General features: G+C 47.4%; 1 protein-coding gene and 1 long non-coding RNA gene across 2 annotated transcripts in view; both read right to left on the bottom strand.

Annotated features, from left to right (window-relative positions):
- LOC138363811 (putative ammonium transporter 1) overlaps positions 1-14,678 on the bottom strand; it is a 66,616-nt gene extending 51,938 nt beyond the window's left edge. The window contains exon 1 of the mRNA XM_069323185.1: positions 14,557-14,678. Within this exon, the coding sequence (XP_069179286.1) occupies positions 14,557-14,678 (122 nt within the window). The remainder of the gene's footprint in view (positions 1-14,556) is intronic.
- Positions 14,679-14,931: 253 nt separating this feature from the next.
- On the bottom strand, positions 14,932-24,381 carry LOC138363771 (uncharacterized). Its single transcript, XR_011228107.1, has 2 exons — positions 24,235-24,381; positions 14,932-15,220 (listed from the first exon to the last, which is right to left on the bottom strand). It is a non-coding gene; the product is annotated as an uncharacterized lncRNA (long non-coding RNA).
- Between the last annotated feature and the right edge of the window lie 501 nt (positions 24,382-24,882).

Below are 24,882 nucleotides of genomic sequence, written 5' to 3'. Positions count from 1 at the left end.
TTAGTAGCCAAGGGGAGATTCCATCTGAGCCTATAGACTTTGTCACATCCAACTCTAGTAAACACTTCCTTACTTCCTGCTGTGTGTGTGTGTGTGTGTAATTACGAAAGGGAGTAGCCATAGTAAACAGTTTATGGGTTCTGCTTATACCAGTCAGGCGCTACTCCTGTTAACCTATATTATTTAGCTTTCGACTATTAGATATTTGAGAGAGAGAGAGAGAGAGAGAGAGAGAGAGAGAGAGAGAGAGAGAGAGAGAGAGAGAGAGAGAGAGAGAGAGAGAGAGAGAGAGAGAGAGAGAGAGAGAGAGACAGAGACAGAGAGAGACAGAGAGAGAGACACAGAGACAGAGAGACAGAGACAGAGAGACAGAGACAGAGAGACAGAGACAGAGAGAGAGAGACAGAGAGAGAGACAGAGACAGAGACAGAGACAGAGAGAGAGAGAGACAGAGAGAGAAACAGAGACAGAGACAGAGACAGAGACAGAGACAAAGGTAGACACCTCCACCACAAATTCACTTAGTCCTCTCTCTCCCATTTACCATGGTAAATCAGTCAGTCTACCGACTGAGGCCTCCCACCTCCACCGCTCTAACCACACCGCCCTCACAAGCTAATTGTCGACACACACACATACACACAGTACACACGCATAAGTACTGCATAAGAGGCTGGTACATAAGCTGGAGAGACAGGCAGGTGTAGCTGGTAAGGAGCTCCCGTGGATAAGGGAGTACGTAATGTTATGATCTCAGCCTACAGGAGAAATGAGTCTCCCCCTTGAGTGTTATTCAACAAACCTGACCTAACTAGAAAGTATAGGAAATATAGAGGCGATAACACAGATGTAAAATAGCCTGTTGGGTTCAATGAACAATTTGAGATTATGGGCAGTAAATAAGGAAATAGATAAATGACTGGTTAGGAGATGTGGATATTTTGCTGGAGGCGTGAGGCTCGCTTCTGGAGGGGTTTGACCTCACTTGAGGCCAGACATCGCAGGGGGAAATCCGCGCTCCGTTTGAGCTCCCGTCAGGAAGGAACCCCTAGTGATATATCTCCAAGAGAAGAGAAGTGTGTAGATGTGCCAGCTGTGGAATTGAACTGAGAACGTTGTGGTCTCAAGTCCTGGATGGCGAGGAGAGTTTATTAAGCCGCCCAGAGACATTTTCGTGGGCTGTGTGGAGCGCCCTGACCAGGCTCCGTCAGAGGGATAGCGCCCTCGACTAGACAATCTGTGGTAAGCACGATTTAAGCCAGTTCATAGTGATTGCTTGTAGTTGGTCGTGTGCCCAGCGACAGTAGCAATGTTTATTTATAAGTTAGAAATGTTTTGGTAAGGCAGGAAGCCTAAATGAGAGGACGGAGATGAGAGAGACAGCTGGAGGGACGAGCAGCGTGTCCTCTCCTATCGACAGCCTGAAGCCAACTGACGGAGCCCAGCTACTGGTGGCGGAGGACCCTCCCTGAGTGAGTGAGGCCCGCCGGACGAGGTGGAGCATGGACCAGCCCAACGGGGGAGTCCACACTCACTGCATGTAGAGAGCGGATAGATGTTAGATGCAAACATATTGTGTCTATTATTTCGTCTATGCGTTTATAAGGAAACATTTTTATTGGAGTGTCGATGGGTTGCAGGTTTGTCTTTGGGAAGAAGTTGCTGAGAACTTTGAAGCCAGCACAGAGGGAGTAGTTAATGAGACTCCAAGGTAGGGGAGGAGAGGACCTCGAGCTGTGAGCAGAAGCAGTGAAAAGGAGTGTCACGTGCTTCTGTAGAGGTGGTGAAGCACCATAGTTGCTCGAGGGAACTTCATGGTGTAGCAGCCAGGAGAGCTGTGGAGGACTCTAGCAGAAGGATGAAACACCGTACTTGCTCAAGAAAAACTTCATGGTGTAGCAGCCTGGAGGAGCTGCAGAGGATCCTGGTAGTTAAACCCGGAAGAACCTGAAGAGATCAGCGTAGTGAACTTCCAGATGTGGAAGGGAAGTTCTAAATGATCACTTGTAGGGAGTTGATAGTGTTTGGTTGTTATTAGCGTGCAGTGAACGGTGAGTGATTGTTTGCATTCTTATGTCAAGGAGTGTTTTATACTGAAGTTTAGAGTTACAATCGTAGGCTGGATTATCTACAGATGTATGTGTTCTAGGACTGATAGGGTGATCGACTGAATATTGTTGTGTATCAAGGAACATTTATACTGATATATTTATGTTATTGCAATCATATGCTGATTTTCCTTGTACATGTTCATAGATATATATAATCTCTTGCCGATAGTGCAACATTGAAATATAAGACTTATCCCACTTGAGGAGGTTGATAGTATCAGGTGGGGAACCAGGAAATAGGATACCACTGATAAGCTGATGATAATTCTGATGGTGTTGGAGTGCAACCTGATTGTAATAGTATAGAGTATAGGGTTCATTATTATTATATGTGTATATGTATTGTGTATGTGCTCTGTCCAGTAAATGTATTCAAATTTGCTGGTAATTGACCTTGTCCTAGTGAGGCTTCCCATGAAATAGTACAGAAGGAGAGAGAGAGAGAAAGAACCAAGAACCACCGCTGTGGACAGGGTAGGACAGAAAACTAGCAAGTTAAAGGGGATCGAGATCATATCACATAAGGAGAGAGTCGTGAGTCACAGCGGCTCGAGTGGGTGTGTGCACGTGACAATGAGGCTAAGTGTTGGAGCCGCATCCCCTAATCGTGTGATGTTTAGCCCCTCTCCAAGAGCCAGAAGCGCCTAGTGTGATCTCCTAGTGATGTATAAACACTCTACCGAGTTGTGGGTTGGGTTGTCTGTAAAGAAGGATCAACGGGGACAAAACCACCAACACACAACTACAACACTAAGCAATAGGAAGCCGAGAGTTACGGTGAGGGGCGAGACCGACTGGCGTTAAGTTACCAATGGAGTCCCACAGGGCTCTGTACTTGGTCCTATCTTGTTTCTGATATATGTAAATTATCTCCCGGAGGGTATCGATTCATTTCTCTCAATGTTTGCGGACGATGCCAAAATTATGAGAAGGATTAAGACAGAAGAGGACTGTTTGAGGCTTCAAGAAGACCTAGACAAGCTGAAGGAATGATCGAACAAATGGTTGTTAGAGTTTAACCCAACCAAATGTAATGTAATGAAGATAGGTGTAGGGAGCAGGAGGCCAGATACAAGGTATCATCTGGGAGAGGAAATTCTTCAGAAGTCAGAGAAAGAAAAAGACTTGGGGGTTGATATCACCCCAGACCTGTCTCCTGCAGCACATTAAGAGGATATAACATCAGTGGCATATGTCAGGCTGGCCAACATATGAACGGCATTCAGAAACTTGTGTAAAGAATCATTCTGAACTTTGTATACCACATATGTCAGGCAAATCCTGGAGAATGCAGCCCCAGCATGGAGTCCATATCTAGTCAAGGATAAGACTAAACTGGAAAAGGTTCAAAGTTTTGCCACCAGACTAGTACCCGAGCCGAGAGGTATGAGCTACGAGAGACTACAGGAATTAAACCTCACTTCGCTGGAAGACAGAAGAGTTAGGGGGGACATGATCACCACATTCAAGATTCTCAAGGGAATTGATAAGGTAGATAAAGACAGGCTACTTAACACAAGGGGCACACGCACAAGGAGACACAGGTGGAAACTGAATCCCCAAATGAGCCACAGAGATATTAGAAAGAACTTTTTTAGTGTCAGAGTGGTTGATAAATGGAATGTATTAGGAAGTGATGTGGTAGAGGCTGCCTCCATACACAGTTTCAAGTGTAGATATGATAGAGCCCAGTAGGCTCAGGAATCTGTACACCTGTTGATTGACGGTTGAGAGGCGGGACCAAAGAGCCAGAGCTCAACCCCCGCAAACACAACTAGGTGAGTACACACATATACACAGAGCTGTGTATTTGTTTGTCAGCTCTCAGCTTATCCCCAATGCGAGTCAGCAGAACCTCTCCCTCTTTATCCCTCTCTCTCTTCCGAGTTCATATTTTATATTATATATATATATATATGCGAACAAGCCTGAATGGTCCCCAGGACTATATGCGAATGAAAACTCACACCCCAGAAGTGACTCGAACCCATACTCCCAGGAGCAACGCAACTGGTAACTACAGGGTACCTTAATCCACTAGACCATCACGGCCGTCAAAAGGAAGTGATAGCCGAGGCTATTTGAGCCACTTCCCCGACGGCAACTCGGATGGTAATATTGGGCATAGCATTTCACCAAATCACCTCATTCTTTGGGGCACACGTGAGGAACACAAATGCGAACAAGCCTGAATGGTCCCCAGGACTATATGCGAATGAAAACTCACACCCCAGAAGTGACTCGAACCCATACTCCCAGGAGCAACGCAACTGGTAACTACAGGGCGCCTTAATCCACTTGACCATCACGGCCGTCAAAAGGAAGTGATAGCCGAGGCTATTTGAGCCACTTCCCCGACGGCAACTCGGATGGTAATCTTGGGCATAGCATTTCACCAAATCACCTCATTCTTTGGGGCACACGTGAGGAACACAAATGCGAACAAGCCTGAATGGTCCCCAGGACTATATGCGAATGAAAACTCACACCCCAGAAGTGACTCGAACCCATACTCCCAGGAGCAACGCAACTAAGGCGTTGCTAAGGATTAAGGCGCCCTGTAGTTACCAGTTGCGTTGCTCCTGGGAGTATGGGTTCGAGTCACTTCTGGGGTGTGAGTTTTCATTCATATATATATATATATATATATATATATATATATATATATATATATATATATATATATATATATATATATATATATATATATATACATATATATATATGTATATATATATGTATATATATATGTGTATTATATATTATATATATATATATATATATTATATATATATATATATATACATATATATATATGTATATATATATATGTATATATATATATGTGTATTATATATTATATATATATATATATATGTCGTACCTAGTAGCCAGAACTCACTTCTCAGCCTACTATGCAAGGCCCGATTTGCCTATTAAGCAAAGTTTTCATGAATTAATGTTTTTTCGACTACCTAACCTACCTAACCTAACCTAACCTAACTTTTTCGGCTACCTAACCGAACCTAACCTATAAAGATAGGTTAGGTTAGGTTAGGTAGGGTTGGTTAGGTTCGGTCATATATCTACGTTAATTTTAACTCCAATAAAAAACAATTGACCTCATACATAATGAAATGGGTAGCTTTATCATTTCATAAGAAAAAAATTAGAGAAAATATATTAATTCAGGAAAACTTGGTTTATTAGGCAAATCGGGCCTTGCATAGTAGGCTGAGAAGTGCGTTCTGGCTACTAGGTACGACATATATATATATATTATATATATATATATATATATATATATATATATATATATATATATATATATATATATATATATATATATATATATATCTTTAAGATAAACTCATCATCCTCATCTAGTTTTTTTTTTTTTTTAAATTCCCAAACTAAATTATACAGGTAATATAAAGAGCGCTAACCTTCCTTCAGTTTATTATCAACCACTCCTCTACATCGACAAGAACGTAACTTATGATTAACAGAGCTTAGTCTACACAGGGTAATATACAGTGAATGACGATGACAACACCTCTATTTAACATCCTCATCATTACTATCAGTTTTACCTCTGATTAGCGCACACAAGCATAGAAAGTAAGTAAGTAATTATCAAAAGAAGGCACCAAACCGGGAAGGCTATGTAGCACCATCAAATGCGCAGAATAATCAGAGGGCGCTAAATATCACCAAGGATGCCAATACGAGAACAAAAACGCATAAGGCGAACGATATCAAAAGTATCCCGAGTCACCAAGAATTCTACTGAGGGACAGGTGACCGCGAGGGGCGGTCGGAAAGCAAGACACATGCTCGTCCTGGAAGTCAGGACATTCAAGAAGGACATGCACGACCGTAAGAGGGACAATGCAACTAGGACAATAAGGAGCAGGGCGGTGCTCCATCAAGTGACCATGGGTTAAGTGAGTATGGCCAATACGCAACCTCGCCAGAGCTGTTTCCTACCGCCGGTTACGGTGGAAGGAGAACGGCCACGAGGAAACACAACATTTAAGAGTACGGAGCTTGTTACCAGTAACAGACAACCAAGAAGCCTGCCAATGGGTAAGGACCGAGGAATGGATAATCGGGTAAAAGTCGGAATACGGAATGCCTTTACGAGAGATGGGACAAGAGCGGACAGCTTCCTTGGCGGCAGCATTCACACGCTCATTTAAAGACACACCAATATGGCTGGGAACCCAACAAAACTCAACCGACTTAAATTTACTGTGAACAAGGAACAGCCAATGCTGGATCTCGACAACTACTGGATGAACCGGATTAAAGGAACCGAGAGCCATGAGGGCACTACGAGAGTCAACAACAACTACAAAGGAAGACTGACAACGAGAAAGCAGGAGACGAAGAGCATAGAGAATAGCATAAAGTTCCGCTGTAAAGATGCTAGTCTCCGGAGGTAAGCGACACATATAAGTGCGATCAGGAAAAACACCGTCCGCCGACTTAGACCCATCGGTGAAGACAGAAAAGGAGCGGGAGTGAGAAGAAAAGTGCTCAAGGAAAAGGCGTTTTAGAACCGTAGGAGGGGTAAAAGCTTTAGTGATACGGGTCAAGGAAGTAAAAAACCGCGGAAGAGGGACTCTCCATGGGGGCAAAGAAGGAACAACACGAGGAGAAACATTAGAAATACGAACGGAAAGAGAATCCTGGAGGCGAGATAACCGGACAGGAAGAGGGAGGTGGTGAAGAGGAACAGGAACCGCAGGAGGGGTAAAAGTTAAAGCACGACAGAGGCGAGAGGAAGGATGTTGTAAGGACCGCGCAAGATAGTGAAGACAGTAGCGATCACGGCGGTCCTGGAGAGACAGGAAGCCAGTGTCAACGTACAAGCTAAGGACGGGAGTCGAACGAAAGGCACCAGAACTGAGGCGTAACCCAGTATGGTGCAAAGCATCAAGACGGCGAAGAGTAGGAGTAGTAGCAGACGAGTAATCAGGGCAACCATAATCGAGCTTAGACAGGACGAGAGAGGAATGTGAAGTAAGGAGAGTGCGCCTATCTGCCCCCCAAGAAGTATGGGACAAGACCCGAAGGAGGGTAAGGGCCTTAGAGCACTCAACACGGAGGTAAGAGATATGGGGAGACCAAGACAAACGAGTGTCAAGGAATAACCCCAAAAGCTTCGCGGAATCTTTGTATTCAAGGGGATGACCATAAAGTGACAAAGAGGGACGAAGAACAACCCGTTTCCGCGTAAAAGTCATGGCACAAGTCTTAGAAGTAGAGAAACTTGAAGCCATGATCGGTGGCCCAAGACGACACGGCATCAATTGCAAATTGAAGCCGGCGTTGAAGGAGAGGCGAATCATCACCCTGACAGCAAAGGGTAAGATCATCGACATAGAGAGCGGAGAAGACACCAGAAGGAAGAGAGGAAAGAAGACCATTGAGGGCAACCAGAAAAAGAGTAGTGCTCAGAACACTACCCTGGGGCACACCTTCGTATTACTGAAAAGAGGCAGAGAGAGCGGTACCAAGGCGCACCCGAAAGGATCGACGGGAGAGGAAGCTGCGAAGAAAGAGAGGGAGATGACCACGAAGGCCAAAAGAATGAATTGAGATAGAATATGATTTCGCTAAGTGGTGTCGTAAGCCTTTTCCAGGTCAAAAAGGACGGCAACAACGGAGGTCTTCGCAGCAAAAGCAGTACGAATATAGTCCTCCAAGTTCACCGGGACATCTGTTATGTTGCGGCACTTGCGGAAACCTAATTTAGAAGGGAAGAGGTGGTGATAATGTTCTAAGAACCACATCAGACGAACGTTAACCATACGTTCAAAGAGTTTGCAGACAACTTGTGAGAGCAATAGGGCGAAAGTCCTTAGGGGAAGTACCCAGAGACCCCGGTTTGCGAACAGGGAGGACAACGGCATCGAGCCAGTCCTCAGGGACTGACGACGACTCCCAGATCCGAATATACAGACTCAGTAAATACTGAGACGTGCACGGAGGGAGACGGCGAAGCATCTCATAATGAATACCATCGGAGCCCGCCGCCGTAGAACCGCAGAGGGCCAGGGCAGAACGAAGTTCAGAGAGAGAGAGAGAAGGGATCATTATAGTGAAGTTGAAGACGAGTGCAGAAATCTAAAGGACGTGATTCAAGGACAGGTTTACGAAGAGGGAAAGATTGGGGAAGATGAAGACCAGAGCTAACAGAAGAAAAGTGGGAACCTAGTTCGGTAGCGACCTGAAACGGGTCTGCCACAAAAGTATCATGGAGGTGAAGGACCGGTTAAACATCGGGAACGAACTTACCCGCTATCTTGCAGATATGCTTCCAGATCTGTGGCAGAGGAGTTTCGGACGAAATGGTGGAGACACAAGATGCCCAACATTCACGTTTAGCCACTCTCTTTCCTCGTACTCGCTTTCCAAAAGAAAAGAATCGGCCGTCTGCCGATGGCGGTGTCTCTTCCTGGCTGCACTCTTACAGCGGACAGCCCGAGCACAGTCTGCACTCCACCAGGGAACGCACTTCCATGGACCCCAAATGAAAGAACGAGGAATAGAGCAGATGGCAGCGTCGAAAACAGTGTCATGAAAAAGGAGGAGAGAGCGAGGGAGAGGTCAGAGAGAGCAGCACCGAGGGTAAATACGTTCCAGTCCGCTTTAGCAAACTGCCACCTAAGGAAGGAGAGGGGAGGGCGAAAAGAGAAAAAGGTGCCACAAGGATGTAGAAATGGTCACTGCCATGGAGGTCATCAAGAACCTGCCACGTGAAATCTAAGTAAAGAGAAGATGAGCAAAGAGAAAGATCAAGAGAGGAAAGGGAGAGAGTCCGAGATTCCAAATGCGTGGGCTCACCAGAATTCAGAAGAGACAGGGAGGAAGAAAGGATAAAAGGCTCAAGAAGGCGACCTCGGGTGTTCGTCAGAACATCACCCCAAAGGGAAAGACGACAATTGAAATCACCCAGCAGGAGCACAGGCTCCGGCAAGGAGTCATTAGATGTTTCAGATCAGGAAGAGAAAGCAGGACACTCGGGAGGAGATAAATGAAAAACTGTGTACCATTTCTCCACAAAGATACGAGCAGCAGAACAATGGAGAGGCAAAGGAAAATGTAAGGGGACAAAGGGAACATCAGAGCGAATCAAGAGAGCAGAAGAATTTGGAGCTCCAGCAAAAGTTGGGGGGGCGGGGAAGGAAAGAAAGGAATAGCCACGAAAGCGACCAGGACGAGCACCAAGCATCGGCTCCTGGAGACAGACACAAAGGGGCGAAAACCGCGAAATCAGAAGTTGGAGTTTGAGGAAATTTCCGTAATAACCTCGAACGTTCCATTGAAGAACAGACATCGACGAGAAGAGAAAGAACAGAGGACAAGGAAGAAACAAAGGCGAAAGAGAAACATAGCACGTTAAAGAAGATCAGGGTTGGGATCAGGGTCAGCAAAGTCAGGGTTAGGGGGCATGGGTAAACTGAGCAAAGACGGAGGGAAGGAAATGGGAGAACAGACCAGAGGTGGGCGGGATGGGTCCGGAGGAGAAGGAAGAGACAACGGAGAGGAGCAGTCAAGGACAGCAGCAAGAAGAGGGGGGAGTAGAAAGAGGGGAGTACACCTCAGCAAGAGCAGCAACCGAGAGGGAAGCAGAGGCCAAAGAAACCTCCATAGCAGGAACAGAGGGCACAACCACCAAAACGGGAGAGGAAGGAGCAATAGAGTCAGTAGTAGGGGCCGAGGAAGAAAGCGAAGCCTTCTTACCCGCCGGGGAGGAGGAAGGAGAGGAGCCAAGCTTACACTTCTGAATTAGAGACAGTGGTGTCCCAGCAACTACGTACCGGGCAACGGATTCCAGCGTCTCAACAGGAGAAGCTGGACGAGAGCACATATGACGGCCGTTAGGAGAGAGATGGACATCAGCCCGCACTGACAGGCGGCGGGTAGAGTCAATAGACGAAGAAGGATGGAAAGGAGTATTGGAGGGCGACGAGGAAGAAGACACAGGAGACATGAAAGACCGGGTAGAAAGAACGGGACCCAAGACAGAGGACCAGGAGGGGAACCCTTCGGGACACAACTCGAAGGAACAGAGGAGGGGGCAGTGGGCGTATCAGGGTCCAAGGCCCGGAAACAGTTGTGAGTGAGGAAGGTGGGAAGGACGAGGAGAGGAAGAGCGCAACACGCGAGCGTAAGACGTTGGCATAAGGCAGGAGCCGGCGAACCTGGCGCCTCGCCTCAGGAAAGGATAAACGCTCCCGGTGCTTCAAGTTGAGGACGGCTGCCTCAAGCTTGTAATTGATACACGCACGGGAGAAGGTAGGATGGGCCTCACCGCAGTCGAGGTAGCGAGCCTGGGGAGAAGTGCACTCTGTCTTAGAGTGACCTTCGCCCCCACACAAAGGACAGAGAGAGTGTTCCAGAGCAGTGGAGGGCACAATGCCCAAACCTCCAGCATTCGTTACAGAGCCTAGGAGAAGGAATGTACTTCTGGACAGAGTACCTGGCACCAGCAAGAATGACGGGGGGAAGGGGGGGGGGGGAAGGGTCCTACCATCAAAGGTAATCTTCACAACCCGAAGGGGTTGACAGCGACGACCACGAGGGGGACGAGTAAACGTGTCCACCTGGAGGATAGAATGGCCCTGGGCATCGAGGATATGCCGATCATCATCGTGGCAGTCCTGCAGATTCCGAACACCGGTCACAACATGGGGCGGGAAGAGAATAGTGTCAACACTGGCATTCAACTGAGCATTCTTCGAGACCCGAACAGGGGTCTCGCCAAGGCAGGATAAGGCAGCCAAGCAATCCTGGGAAGGAGCAGCAACCACACATGTACCGAGATGAGTGGGGTTGAAGATAATAGAGGCATCCACGGAATCAACAAGATGTCGATGGAGGGAGAAATCGTCAGGAGGCACAGAATCAAGAGGGAGGAGATCAAAGTATTTGGCCCACGAAGCGGGACCAAACAAGGCTTGATAGGCATCATAACGGGAAGGAACCGAGCGAGTGCGGCCGTGTCGAGGATGGCGTTGAGAACCCCCAGAGAGGGGTTAAAAGGCGCAGTAATTACAACTTGAGATTGAGCCATGCCAGGGGACGAGGTAGTCACCACTGGGGGCTTGGGGCTCGACCCAACCACAGGGAGGGGAGTAGTCAGAAGCCAAAGGAGGAGCTAGGTCGGGGCCCCAATGCAGCAGGGTCTACAGAGCCCGGTTTTCCAACACTGACCGACTCGGGGGCTTGGTCGCCCACCCCCACGAGCCTGAGAAGGGAAAGGAGGAACAGAATACAACATAGATACGAAAAAGAAACATTCATTCCCGAATATGCCCCCACACCCACCATGGAGCCACAATTAGAGGCAGGACACCCAACAACAAGCTATCGCCGATCTTGCCGGGGTCCCCCCAGGGGTGCGTCGTCAGTATACGCCCCACAAACGCCACCTTAAGAACCGCGAGTCCGTCGAGATCGGGCTCAGTGACGAAAGGGGGTTTGACAATAAAAGGGTCTACTCGCTCGAGACGTTGGGTACTACAGTTCTACGGGTGCAAGAGTATGCCTCCCCAAACACCCGGGCGTCAGAAAAGAAAGTCGAAAGAATAATCAAAACAGGCAAAAGGTCGGCAGGAAATTACAATATGATAGAAGAGGGGGGAGAACAATGAAACACGATGAAAAGGATAAGGTTACTGGCAAAATGGGTAAAGACAGCAGCAGGAGCACAAGGCTGCAAAAGGACAGGACTGACCCATGGAGCATCACACCCCGGCAGCTGCCCACCAAGCCCCCTCACGGCAACAACAGGCCAGACAGTGAGGGGGCACACGATCATAAGATATGCTAGTGAAAGAGGAGAGATGGCGGACTTTGCGTCTCGCCTCAGGAAAAGAAACTATTGCGGTGCTTCAAATTGAAGTCTTCCTAACATTTGTAGTTTATACACGTGCAAAAGGTAGGGTGGGCGTCACCGCAATTGAGGTAGTGAGCCTGGAAAGAAGAGCACCGTCTTAGTGACCAGAGTCACCCCTCATGGGGCATACACTGTAATTGTGCATTTGAGGGTACCATGCTCAAATTTCCAGCACTTATTGCAAAGTCTAGGAGAGGGAATGTACTCCTAAGTGGAGCATCTGGCACCAACAAGAATTATAGCAGGTGGAAAGGTTTAACTATCAAAAGTGATCTTCACAATGTGTAGAAGCTGATGACCATGAGGGGGGTCGAGTGAACATAACCTGTAGGACTGAATGACCTTAGGCTTCAAGGATATGTTTAATATCCTCGTGGCAGTCTTTCAGGTCCCTAACACCAGTCGCAACATAGTGCAGTAGGATAACTGCCAACACTGGCATTTAACCGGGTATTTTTGGAGGCCCCTAACTGAGGTGGGGAGGGGGGGGGGGGTCTTCTCAATGCTGGACAATATGGCTAAGCAGGTAGCTGCATCCTGAGGAGCAGCATCAATGACACTTGTACCAGTACAGGGGGGGTTAAAAGTAAGAGGCATCCACCTAATCCACGAGATGTTAATGAAGGAAGAAATCTTCAGGATGTGTAGAATCCGGATGGTTGAGATTAAAATATTTAGTCCATGTAGCAGGAATAAATAAGGTGTGGAACGTATTAGCACTGGAGCGAGTCTTAAAAAGGGGGGGGGGAGGTTAGTGCCAAACACCCAAGGAGAGTGGGGGGGGGGGGGGAGGTAAAGGGCGCAGTTGTCACAATGAGAGAAGTAGCCACTCCAGGTGATGAGGTGGTCACCAATGGAGGCTTGGGGGCTCAACCTACCACAGAGGGAGGGTGAGTGAAGGGAGTAGTCGGGAGGGTCAAAGGAGTAGCTTTGTCTAGGCCCAATGTAGTGAGGGCTACAGAGCCTGGTCTTCCAACAGTTCGACTCGGGGGTTGGGGGTGCGCCTGGTCGCCCACCCGACGAGCCTGGGGAGTTATACAAGGATCATTCAGCAGCAGCAGAAACTAGTATGTAATAATTACATTCCATGGTGGTTATGGGGGCTTATTCGTGAGCCACAATTAGAGGATAGGACACCTACGTACATATATACGGCGCACATACGGCACACACAGACGAGATAAAGCACCTGAATTATTGGGATCGTCTCAAAGCTCTCCAAATGTATTCACTAGAAAGGAGACGAGAGAGATACCAAATAATACACATGGAAAATACTGGAGGGCCAGGTCCCAAATCTGCACAGTAAAATAACAACGTACTGGAGTGAACGACATGGAAGAAAATGCAGAATAGAACCAGTGAAGAGTAGAGGTGCCATGGGCACAATCAGAGAACAATGTATGAACATCAGAGGTCCACGGTTGTTCAACGTCCTACCAGCGAGCATCAGAAATATTACAGGAACAACCGTGGACATTTTCAAGATGAAACTAGATTGTTTCCTTCAAGGAGTGCCGGACCAACCGGGCTGTGGTGGGTATATGGGCCTGCGGGCCGCTCCGAGCAACAGCCAAACTCTCTCAAGTCAAGTCTGGCCTCGGGCCGGACTTGGAGAGAAGAAGAACTCCCAGAACCCCATCAACGACTTGGAAAGTAGAAGAACTCCCAGAACCCCATCAACCAGGTGCCTGACAAGACAGACCCCCGCCCCACCCCCAGTGGTGCATCGTGAGTATACGCCCTGCAATTGGCAATCGCCACCTTAAGAACCATCAGTCCGTCGAGATCGAGTTCAGTAACGTCGGGTACCACGGTTCCATGGGCGAGTGCCTCCCCAAACACCTGGCATAAAAATAGATGTCAAAGAATAATTAAGAATGTCAAAAGGTCGGCGGGAAAGAATTAGTTGAAGAGTGGTGGTGGGGGTGGGGGGGGGGTCGGGTGAAGAAAAAGGGAACTTCAAAGGAAATAGCAACCAGCACAATTAGTTAAGACGGCAGCAGGAGCACAAGGCTTCAAAAGGACACAGGACCGTCCCATTGAGCATCACAGCTCGGCAGCCGCGCACTAAGCCGCCACATGACAACAGGCTGGAAAGGGAGGGGGCAACTTGTTTTTAACTGCCGATATCCGCTATGTATAAACGAAGAAAATTGTAGTCTAGTAAAATTACTTTTGCCGTTCCGTTTCAATTTTTCGTTCTATCCATTACTATTTTTTTTCCTTCTCAATTCAATTTATGCTTTGATCTCTTAGTTTTAAATTTTAGTCTGTTTCCCACATATTGCTTGAAACTGCACATTGGTGTCTTTAGGCATATTATGTACCTCCTCAAAATCCAACATTTTAACATCTTTTATGTATGCACCTTTACCTGAATAAATTATATTATATACCTTATACATAAATCATGCATTTAACAAAGATTAAAAAAATTAGCAGTTTGTAAAGGTACACACATTTCCCGTCCAGCCTGAGCCCGTTACCAGTTTTGCACGGCTCTGGCAGGAGCCGAGGGATACCACTTACCGGGCCTGCAAAGGCGCCAAATACATGTTGGTGCACTTGAGCACTGCTTCGGGCAACACCCTTCTCTTTTTAAACAGTTCAACGATATTGTACATTCTCTCAGGCCGGTGCAAAGTCTTCATCTTGCACCATAGATGGTGCATCATTCACAAGTACAACACCCAGAGCAGGCATGAGGTCGGGGGGGCCGAGCCAACCCCAGCAGCTCCAGGCGGCCACTTAACACGGCAATCAGTCCTCTGCGGAGGGATTGACAAACTTGCACCTTTATCTAGCAAATAATCAACTTTTGTATTTAAAAACTTACTACCACTATACTTAGTTGCTAATAGCCTATGAAATAAACAGACTTTCTAGAGGTTATTAACAAGGAAAATTTATGAAATCTTTATTTATACACGACTAGTGCACAAGTGCTAACATTCACAAAAGCATTAAAGATAATTCAGATATTCATCTTGGCAATCACTTCTATCTTGTCGAGAGCAGCAGTGAAGGTGTCGAAAGCCGCAGCAGCATGCGACTCGAGGCCAGTCCGAACTTCACGCCGCCGCCTCACTACTGCTTTCACCAAAGGCATGGTCGAAGAACTTTGACCGGTTTTCTAGTGGGATCGAACAACGACACGAAGAGCAGCATACCACCGAGTAGGAAGCCAGCCACACTAAAACAATCAGGGGGATGAGTAAATTAACACATCAGCAAAGCTACATTGCTTAAAATGTTCTAACACTAAAATGGTAATAATTATATCAAAAGTGTGGACGATAGTCACTTTGAACTGTTTTATAAGATAAATATGAGCATGGCAGTAGTTTAAGGCTGTGTGTAAACAGTAGGAACACATTTAGCCTGGGAAAGGGGGAAGGGGATTGATTGTAAAACATCCAAACGTACTTCGCTTTTGCAGTTGTCTAGAATCTATATCACACTAATCTGTGCATTATACATAGGGTGTATGATTTTGTAGTTAAATAATAATTTGTAGAGTTGCGCCAATAGTGTACAGCATTTCGGCCAAACCTAAAAAGATTAATATTTTGGTAACTTATCAAGTAATCCTTAAACGTAACTAGAAATTTAACAATTTGAACTCTTGATAATGCTGAAGTAGACTACTACTTTTAGACATCATAGCTTTGAGTGAACTATCCAAGTGACAATGTTTAAGTGACCACGATAAAGCCAAAACCTGAAGCCCGATTAAGTGACCACGATAAAGCCCGAAAAACATGCCCAAATTTCTTGGCCGAAACGCTATTCATATCATTAGCTTTAGGTATTTTATGTACAAGCTCTTTATATCCTACATTATGTTTGCATCATCTATGTATGTACTTTGTCCTGAATAAAACATTTAATTCAATTTAAAACGTGCATGAACACGCTGGCTTCCTGTCCCGACAATTGAAATTTAAATAAGTTTATTGAGGTAACACAAAAGGGATGAGGTAGCTCAAGCTATTCTCACCCTGTTCAGTACAACGTGTTCTTACATATGTAGACACACATCAAACAAACATTGCCGAACATTCTGCGAGATAAACATACATTTCCTCCTTTACACAAGTAGTATGGTATCAAACGTACACACAAATACTTTTATGACTTAGGTATACTGTATAGACATTTTGCAAGACAGATAATTTAACAAAAGTTTACAGTCTTGGTGCAAAATTCTTTTATCTCGCCAGAATATCAACCTTTCCGTTGTGACACATCCAGGCTATTTGTTCAGGAACAATCCTTCTCTGTTTCTATATACATTAATAAACTGACAATCAAGAACATAATGTGAAAGGGCGTGAGACCTTAACATACCACATAGTTTACACTTCGTGTCATTACCATGAACACCTATCCCATATTCCCACTAATATTTGTACCAAAGCCTGAGCCGCATGTGCACAGTAATTCCAAGCATTTCTCCTTTTACCATAAGTAAAATGGGTGTTTTGACTCGCATGTAGTGTTGCATGGTTTGACTTTCCTCATACATGATACCTCTCCTCGCCACTTCTGCATGTGCCTGTCCCGACAATGATTATTATTATTATTATTAAGAGTAAATGAAAAGTATGGGCGTCATTTGGTACACAAGTCCGATTCGACGAAGCTAGTTTTTCCCCTTAGTCCTTAGTTTAAAAATAATTATGTTGTTTGTTAGGCTAGGAAGTATTCGTTTACGTTGCATTAGAATGTTGGTCTTGGTTTTGCTTATTTACTTAAACCACAATTGGGAGACAATTCCACAATATTGGTTCCTTTTATTTGCTTTGGATAAGTGACAAAATTTCAGGGGCTTTGAGTGACTCGTTCCATTTCACCCCTTTAAGTAGCATTTCAGTTTGTAATTAAGAACTTTTAAAGTGAACTGCAGAAACGTTATGGATTTTGCAAGACAGTTATTTATACCCACTCTTAATAAAGAGCCAAGTTTTAATTTTTCAGAGTGCGTCAATTACATAGCCTATGAAGTTATACTATTACAAGCTTGGTTCTGCTCAACCCTTTACGATGCCTTAACCCTATTCTTCTACAATACTGTGTAGGCTCTAACAGCTCTGAGTAGCTATTAGAGAGTAGGCTCTAGCAATCATCGTTAATGTCATCTGCAGTTTATTCATTCCTACAAACATTGTTGGCAGACAAACTAAAGCATAATTGAAGCCTTTCACAGCCTAAATGGAATGAAGATTCCATCACTTACACTAATAAAGACCACCAAAGGTCAACGTTATAAAATTGCAAATAAAAATAAATCTTAAAGAAAATTATCAAATTTTAACAAATTAAAAATATACCAACAACACTTCAAGTATGTTTATTGAGACAAGAAAAAAATACATCTCAAAGGGATAGAGTAGCTTAGGCTATTTCTACCCCCCCCCCCCCACTGCCCAATAGCACTTACTGTACCCGTGTAGACTGTCAGTACTTTAAATGGCTATGTGTACATTAATAAATTACCAGAAAATTTTAACCTTCAATCACTGTGGCACAAGTAAGTAAGTAAGTAATTATCAAAAGAAGGCACCAAACCGGGAAGGCTATGTAGCACCATCAAATACGCAAAATAATCAGAGGGCGCTAAATATCACCAAGGATGCCAATACGAGAACAAAAACGCATAAGGCGAACGATATCAAAAGTATCCGAGTCACCAAGAATTCTATCTAGGGACAGGTGACCGCGAGGGGCGGTCGGAAAGCAAGACACACGCTCGTCCTGGAAGTCAGGACATTCAAGAAGGACATGCACGACCGTAAGAGGGACAATGCAACTAGGACAATAAGGAGCAGGGCGGCGCTCCATCAAGTGACCATGGGTTAAGCGAGTATGGCCAATACGCAACCTCGCCAGAGCTGTTTCCCACCGCCGGTTACGGTGGAAGGAGGACGGCCACGAGGAAACACAACATTTAAGACTACGTAGCTTGTTACCAGTAACAGACAACCAAGAAGCCTGCCAACGGGTAAGGACTGAGGAATGGATAACCGGGTAAAAGTCGGAATACGGAATGCCTTTACGAGAGATGGGACAAGAGCGGACAGCTTCCTTAGCGGCAGCATCCGCACGCTCATTTAAAGACACGCCAATATGGCTGGGAACCCAACAAAACTCAACCGACTTAAATTTACTGTGAACGAGAAACAGCCAATGCTGGATCTCGACAACTACTGGATGAACTGGATTAAAGCACCCGAGAGCCATGAGGGCACTACGAGAGTCAACAACAACCACAAAGGAAGACTGACAACGAGAAAGCAGGAGACGAAGAGCATAGAGAATAGCATAAAGTTCCGCTGTAAAGATGCTAGTCTCCGGAGGCAAGCGACACATATAAGTGCGATCAGGAAAAACAACAGAGTAGCCAACACCGTCCGCTGACTTAGACCCATCGGTGAAGACAGAAACTGAGCAGGAGTGAGAAGAAAAGTGCTCGAGGAAAAGGCGTTTTAGAACCGTAGGAGGGGTAAAAGCTTTAGTGATACGAGTCAAGGATGTACAAAACCGCGGAAGAGGGACCCTCCACGGGGGCAAAGAAGGAACAACACGAGGAGAGACATCAGAAATACGAACGGAAAGAGAATCCTGTAGGCGAGATAACCGGACAGAAAGAGGGAGGTGGTGAAGAGGAACAGGAACCGCAGGAGGGGTAAAAGTTAAAGCACGACAGAGGCGAGAGGAAGGATGTTGCAAGGACCGCGCAAGATAGCGAAGACAGTAGCGATCACGGCGGTCCTGGAGAGACAGGAAGCCAGTGTCAACATACAAGCTAAGGACGGGAGTCGAACGAAAGGAACCAGAACTGAGGCGCAACCCAGTATGGTGCAAAGCATCAAGACGGCGAAGAGTAGAAGGAGAAGCAGACGAGTAAGCAGGGCAACCATAATCGAGCTTAGACAGGACGAGAGAGGAATGTAAAGCAAGGAGAGTGCGCCTATCTGCCCCCCAAGAAGTACGGGACAAGACCCGAAGGAGGGTAAGGGCCTTAGAGCACTCAACACGGAGGTAAGAGATATGGGGAGACCAAGACAAACGAGTGTCAAGGAATAACCCCAAAAGCTTCGCGGAATCTTTGTATTCAAGGGGATGACCATAAAGTGACAAAGAGGGACGAAGTACAACCCGTTTCCGCGTAAAAGTCATGGCACAAGTCTTAGAAGTAGAGAAACTTGAAGCCATGACCTGTGGCCCAAGACGACACGGCATCAATTGCAAGTTGAAGCCGGCGTTGAAGGAGAGGCGAATCATCACCCCTGACAACAAAGGGTAAGATCATCGACATAGAGAGCGGAGAAGACACCAGAAGGAAGAGAGGAAAGAAGACCATTGAGGGCAACCAGAAAAAGAGTAGTGCTCAGAACACTACCCTGGGGCACACCTTCGTATTGCTGAAAAGAGGGAGACAGAGCGGTACCAAGGCGCACCCGAAAGGAACGACGAGAGAGGAAGCTGCGGAGAAAGAGAGGGAGATGACCACGAAGGCCAAAAGAATGAAGTTGAGATAGAATATGATAACGCCAAGTGGTGTCGTAAGCCTTTTCTAGGTCAAAAAGGACGGCAACAACGGAGGTCTTCGCAGCAAAAGCAGTACGAATATAGACCTCCAAGTTCACCAGGACATCTGTCGTGCTGCGGCACTTGCGGAAACCAAATTGAGAAGGGGAGAGGAGGTGATGGTGTTCCAGGAACCACATCAGACGAACGTTAACCATACGTTCAAAGAGTTTGCAGACACAACTTGTGAGAGCAATAGGGCGAAAGTCCTTAGGGGAAGTACCCAGAGACCCCGGTTTGCGAACAGGGAGGACAACGGCATCGAGCCAGTCCTCAGGGACTGACGACGACTCCCAGATCCGATTATACAGACTCAGTAAATACTGAGACATGCTCGGAGGGAGATGGCGAAGCATCTCATAATGAATACCATCGGAGCCCGCCGCCGTAGAACCGCAGAGAGCCAGGGCAGAACGAAGTTCAGAGAGAGAGAAGGGATCATTATAGGGAAGCTGAAGATGAGTGCAGAAATCTAAAGGACGAGACTCAAGGACAGGTTTACGAAGAAGGAAAGATTGGGGAAGATGAAGACCAGAGCTAACAGAAGAAAAGTGGGAACCCAGTTCGGAAGCGACCTGCAACGGGTCCGCCACAAGAGTATCATGGAGGTGAAGGACCGGTGAAACATCGGGAACGAACTTACCCGCTATCTTGCGGATACGCTTCCAGATCTGGGCCAGAGGGGTTTCGGACGTAATTGTCGAGACATAAGATGCCCAACATTCACGTTTAGCCGTACGGATGGCCCTACGGGCCACCGCACTCGCTTTCCGAAAGAAAAGAAAAGAATCGGTCGTCTGCCTACGGCGGTGCTGCTTCCAGGCTGCACGCTTACAGCGGACAGCCCGAGCACAGTCCGCATTCCACCAGGGAACGCACTTCCGTGGACCCCAAGAGGAAGAGCGAGGAATAGAGCGGAGGGCAGCGTCGAAGACAGTGTCATGAAAAAGGAGGAGAGCGCGCGAGAGGGGCAGAAGGGAGAGGTCAGAGAGAGTAGCACTGAGGGAAAATAGGGTCCAGTCCGCCTTAGCAAACTGCCACCTAGGGAAAGAGAGGGAATGGCGAAAAGAGAAAAAGGAAACAAGGATGGGGAAATGATCACTTCCATGGAGGTCATCAAGAACCTGCCACGTGAAATCTAAGTAAAGAGAAGAAGAGCAGAGAGAAAGATCAAGACAAGAAAGGGTGCGAGTTCGAGAGTCCAAATGAGTGGGCTCACCAGAATTCAAAAGAGACAGGGAAGAAGAGAGGAGAAACGGCTCAAGGAGGCGACCCCGGGTATTCGTCAGAACGTCACCCCAAAGAGAATGACGACAATTGAAGTCACCCAGCAGGAGCACAGGCTCCGGCAAGGAGTCTAGGAGGTGTTTCAAATCAGGAAGAGAGAGCGGGACACTCGGGGGGAGATAAATGGAACAAACTGTGTACCATTTCCCCACAAAGATACGAGCAGCAGAACAATGGAGAAGCGAAGGAAAAAGTAAAGGAACAAAGGGAACATCAGCCCGAATCAAGAGAGCAGAAGAATTAGAAGCCCCAGCAATGGCTGGGTGGGGGGAGAGAAAGGAATAGCCACGAAAACGACCAGGACGAGCACCAAGCATTGGCTCCTGGAGACGGACACAAAGGGGGCGAAAACCGCGAAACCAGAAGTTGGAGTTCGAGGAAATTGGCGTAATAACCTCGAACGTTCCATTGAAGAATGGACAACGACGAGAAGAGAAAGGACAAAAACAGAGAACAAGGAAGAAACAAAGGCGAAAGAGCAACAGAGCACGTTAAAGAATATCAGGGTCGGGATCAGGGTCAGCAAAGTCAGGGTTAGGGGGCATGGGTAAACTGAGCAAAGACGGAGGGAAGGAAACGGGAGAACAGATCAGAGGTGGGCGGGCAGGGTCCGGAGGAGGAGGAGGAGGAGGAGACAACGGAGAGGAGTAGTCAAGGACAGCAGCAGGAAGATGGGGAGTAGAAAGAGAGGAGCGCACCCCAGCAAGAGCAGCAACCGAAAGGGAAGCAGGGGCCAAAGAAACCTCCATAGCAGGAACAGGGGGCGCAAGCACTGAAACGGGAGGGGAAGGAGCAACAGAGCCAGAAGGAGGAGTTGAGGAAGAAAGCGAAGCCTTCTTACCCGCCGGGGAAGAGGAAGGAGAGGAGCCAGGCTTACGCTTCTGACTTAAAGAGACCGGTGTCCCAGCAACTACGTACCGGGCAACGGATTCCAGTGTCTCAACAGGAGAAGCCGAACGAGAGCACACATGACGGCCGTTAGGAGAGCGATGGACATCCGCCCGCACCGACAAGCGGCGGGGAGAGCCGATAGATGGAGGAAGAGGATGGGAAGGAGGATCGGAGGGGGACGAGGAAGAAGACACAGAAGACACGACAGACCGGGTAGAAGGAAGGGGAACCCCAGACAGAGGACCAGGAGGAGGATCCTTCGGGAGAGAACCCAAAGGGACAGAGGAGGGGGCAGTGGGCGCATCAGGGTCCAAGGCCCGGAAACGGTTGTGAGTCTGAGGAAGGCGGGAAGGACGAGGAGAGGAAGAGCGCAACACGCGAGCATAAGAGATATTAGCATAAGGCGGGAGCCGGCGAACCTGGCGCCTCGCCTCAGGAAAAGATAAACGCTCCCGGTGCTTCAAGTTGAGGACGGCTGCCTCAAGCTTGTAATGGACACACGCACGGGAGAAGGTAGGATGGGCCTCACCGCAGTTGAGGCAACGAGCCTGGGGAGAAGCGCACTCCGACTTAGAGTGACCTTCGCCACCACACAAAGGACAGAGAGAGACAGTCCCGGAGCAGCGGAGGGCACCATGCCCAAACCTCCAGCACTTGTTGCAGAGCCGAGGAGAAGGAATGTACTCCTGGACAGAGCACCTGGCACCAGCAAGAATGACAGAGGGTGGAAGGGTCCTACCATCAAAGGTAATCTTCACAACCCGGAGGGGTTGACGGCGACTACCACGAGGGGGACGAGTAAACGTGTCCACCTGGAGAATAGAGTGGCCCTGGGCAGCGAGGATATGTCGAATATCGTCGTGGCAGTCGCGCAGGTCCCGAACACCGGTCGCAACATGGGGCGGGAGCAAAATAGTGCCAACACTGGCATTCAACTGAACGTTCTTCGAGACCCGAACGGGGGTCTCGCCAAGGCAGGATAAGGCAGCCAAGCGGGAAGCAGCATCCTGAGAAGGAGCAGCAACGACACGTGTACCGAGACGAGTGGGGTTGAAAGTAATGGAGGCATCCACGGAATCAATGAGATGTCGATGGAGGGAGAAATCGCCAGGAGGCGCAGAATCAAGAGGGAGGAGATCAAAATATTTGGCCCACGAAGCGGGACCAAACAAGGCTTGATAGGTAGCAGAACTGGAAGGAAACGAGCGAGGGCGGCCGTGACGAGGACGGCGGTGAGAACCCCCAGAGAGAGAGGGGTTAAAAGGCGCAGTAGTTACAACTAGAGAAGGAGCCGCGCCAGGGGACGAGGTAGTCACCACTGGGGGCTTGGGGCTCGACCCAACCACAGAGGAGGGAGGGGAGCCAGAGGAAGGAGTCAGAGAGGCCAAAGGAGGAGCAAGGTCGGGGCCCAATGCAGCGGAGGCTACAGAGCCCGGTCTTCCAATACGGACCGACTCGGGGGCTTGGTCGCCCACCCCACGAGCCTGAGAAGGTAAACCAGAAGAAGCCGAAGCAGGGGTAATCATCTTGACGAAAGAAAGAATTCACTCACGAATGTGCCCCCACACCCACCATGGAGCCACAATTAGAGGCAGGACACCCAACAAGAAGCTATCGCCGATCTTGTCGGGGCCTCCTAGGGGTGCGTCGCGAGTATACGCCCCACAAACGCCACCTTAAGAAACCGACAGTCCGTCGAGATCGGGTTCAGGGACGAAGTGGGGATTGACAATAAAAGGTTCCCCTCGCTCTCGACGTCGGGTACTGCAGTTCTACGGGTGCATGAGTATGCCTCCTCAAGCACCCGGGCGTCAAAATAGAAGTCCAAGGGAAGAACCAGAACGAGCAAAAGGTCGGTAGGAAACGGCAAGCAGATAGGAGAAGAGGGGGGAGAAAAACGAAACAGAAGGAAAAGGAAAAGATGCCCAGCAGAATTGGAGAGGACGGCAGCAGGAGCACAAGGCTAGAAAAGGACAGAGGACTGTCCCAAGGAGCATCACACTCCGGCAGCCGCCCACTAAGCCCCCACACGGCGACAACGAGCTGAGCGGGGAGGGGGCACTGTGGCACAAATTGCTTCGCAATAACTTGCGATCCTCGTTTCCAATCTTTCAGAACTTCTGCTTTATATAATTTTTTACCTTTCCTTGTTACAGCAAGGGAAGATTTTAATGCTTTAACTTATTCAATATACTGTACTGACCAGCCACAAATTGCAGGGCATTGATGCTCTGCTTCATTTACATTAATTATCCTGCCGGGAGACAAGATTTAAAGCTGACTGCTTAATATAAAAGCTTAGCTTGGAATGTTACAAAATCTGCACATTTACCAGGTATTACTAAAATAATTTAACTTGGAAACTAGGTTATAATCTAACCTAGAAATTATTTTAATACGAGTTTCTCAGAGCCGAACAGTTAAAAAACTGCTTACCTGTACACAACGTTGCCGACTGTGGAGTCTGATCTAGCCAAGGGGACGTCTGTCCGCAACCTTTCCAACACCACCTTCGTCTTGGTTGCTCCGTGCTCGTCAAGAGGAACACCCATACCCTAGGCATCCCCAATCACCATTAGTAGTACACTGAAAAAAATTACCTTTTGAAAGTTACAGCTCAAACTAATCTACACCCAAGTTATTAGGTATTTTGAATCCTAATAAACCCCTGTATATTCTTTACAGGTTTTAAATAAAAATCATTAATTATTATTATTGTTTCAGAGCAATCCTGGTGGGTTTGATACTCCCTGGATACTAGTCTGGGAGATGTTGAAAGAAAAATTAAGAACTAGTGCAGACTAACGTCTGAATTTTCAGCCACATACTAAAAGCTATAAATTGAGTAATTGCTGCACAGAATAAAGGGTTTCGAATCTCCTTGGTATGGGTATCAAATATAACCCATCATAATGACAGACATTGTTCTATCTGCGGTTGGCTAGCCGCTCCCTGCCACGTCCTTACCGGGCGTGTAAAATGGTGCCGATTCCTAAGATTTCTAGGCCAGGAAACACTCCCCCCCCCCCCTCGCACTATTGCCTCATTACCGATTCTTATACGATAGTGCAGCCGTTTCATTAG

The sequence above is a fragment of the Procambarus clarkii genome, chromosome 11, assembly GCF_040958095.1.
Source record: "Procambarus clarkii isolate CNS0578487 chromosome 11, FALCON_Pclarkii_2.0, whole genome shotgun sequence".
Classification (NCBI taxonomy): Eukaryota; Metazoa; Arthropoda; class Malacostraca; order Decapoda; family Cambaridae; genus Procambarus; species Procambarus clarkii.
The sequence above is the reverse complement of the archived record's forward strand: the minus strand, read 5'-3'. Positions and strand labels throughout refer to the sequence as shown.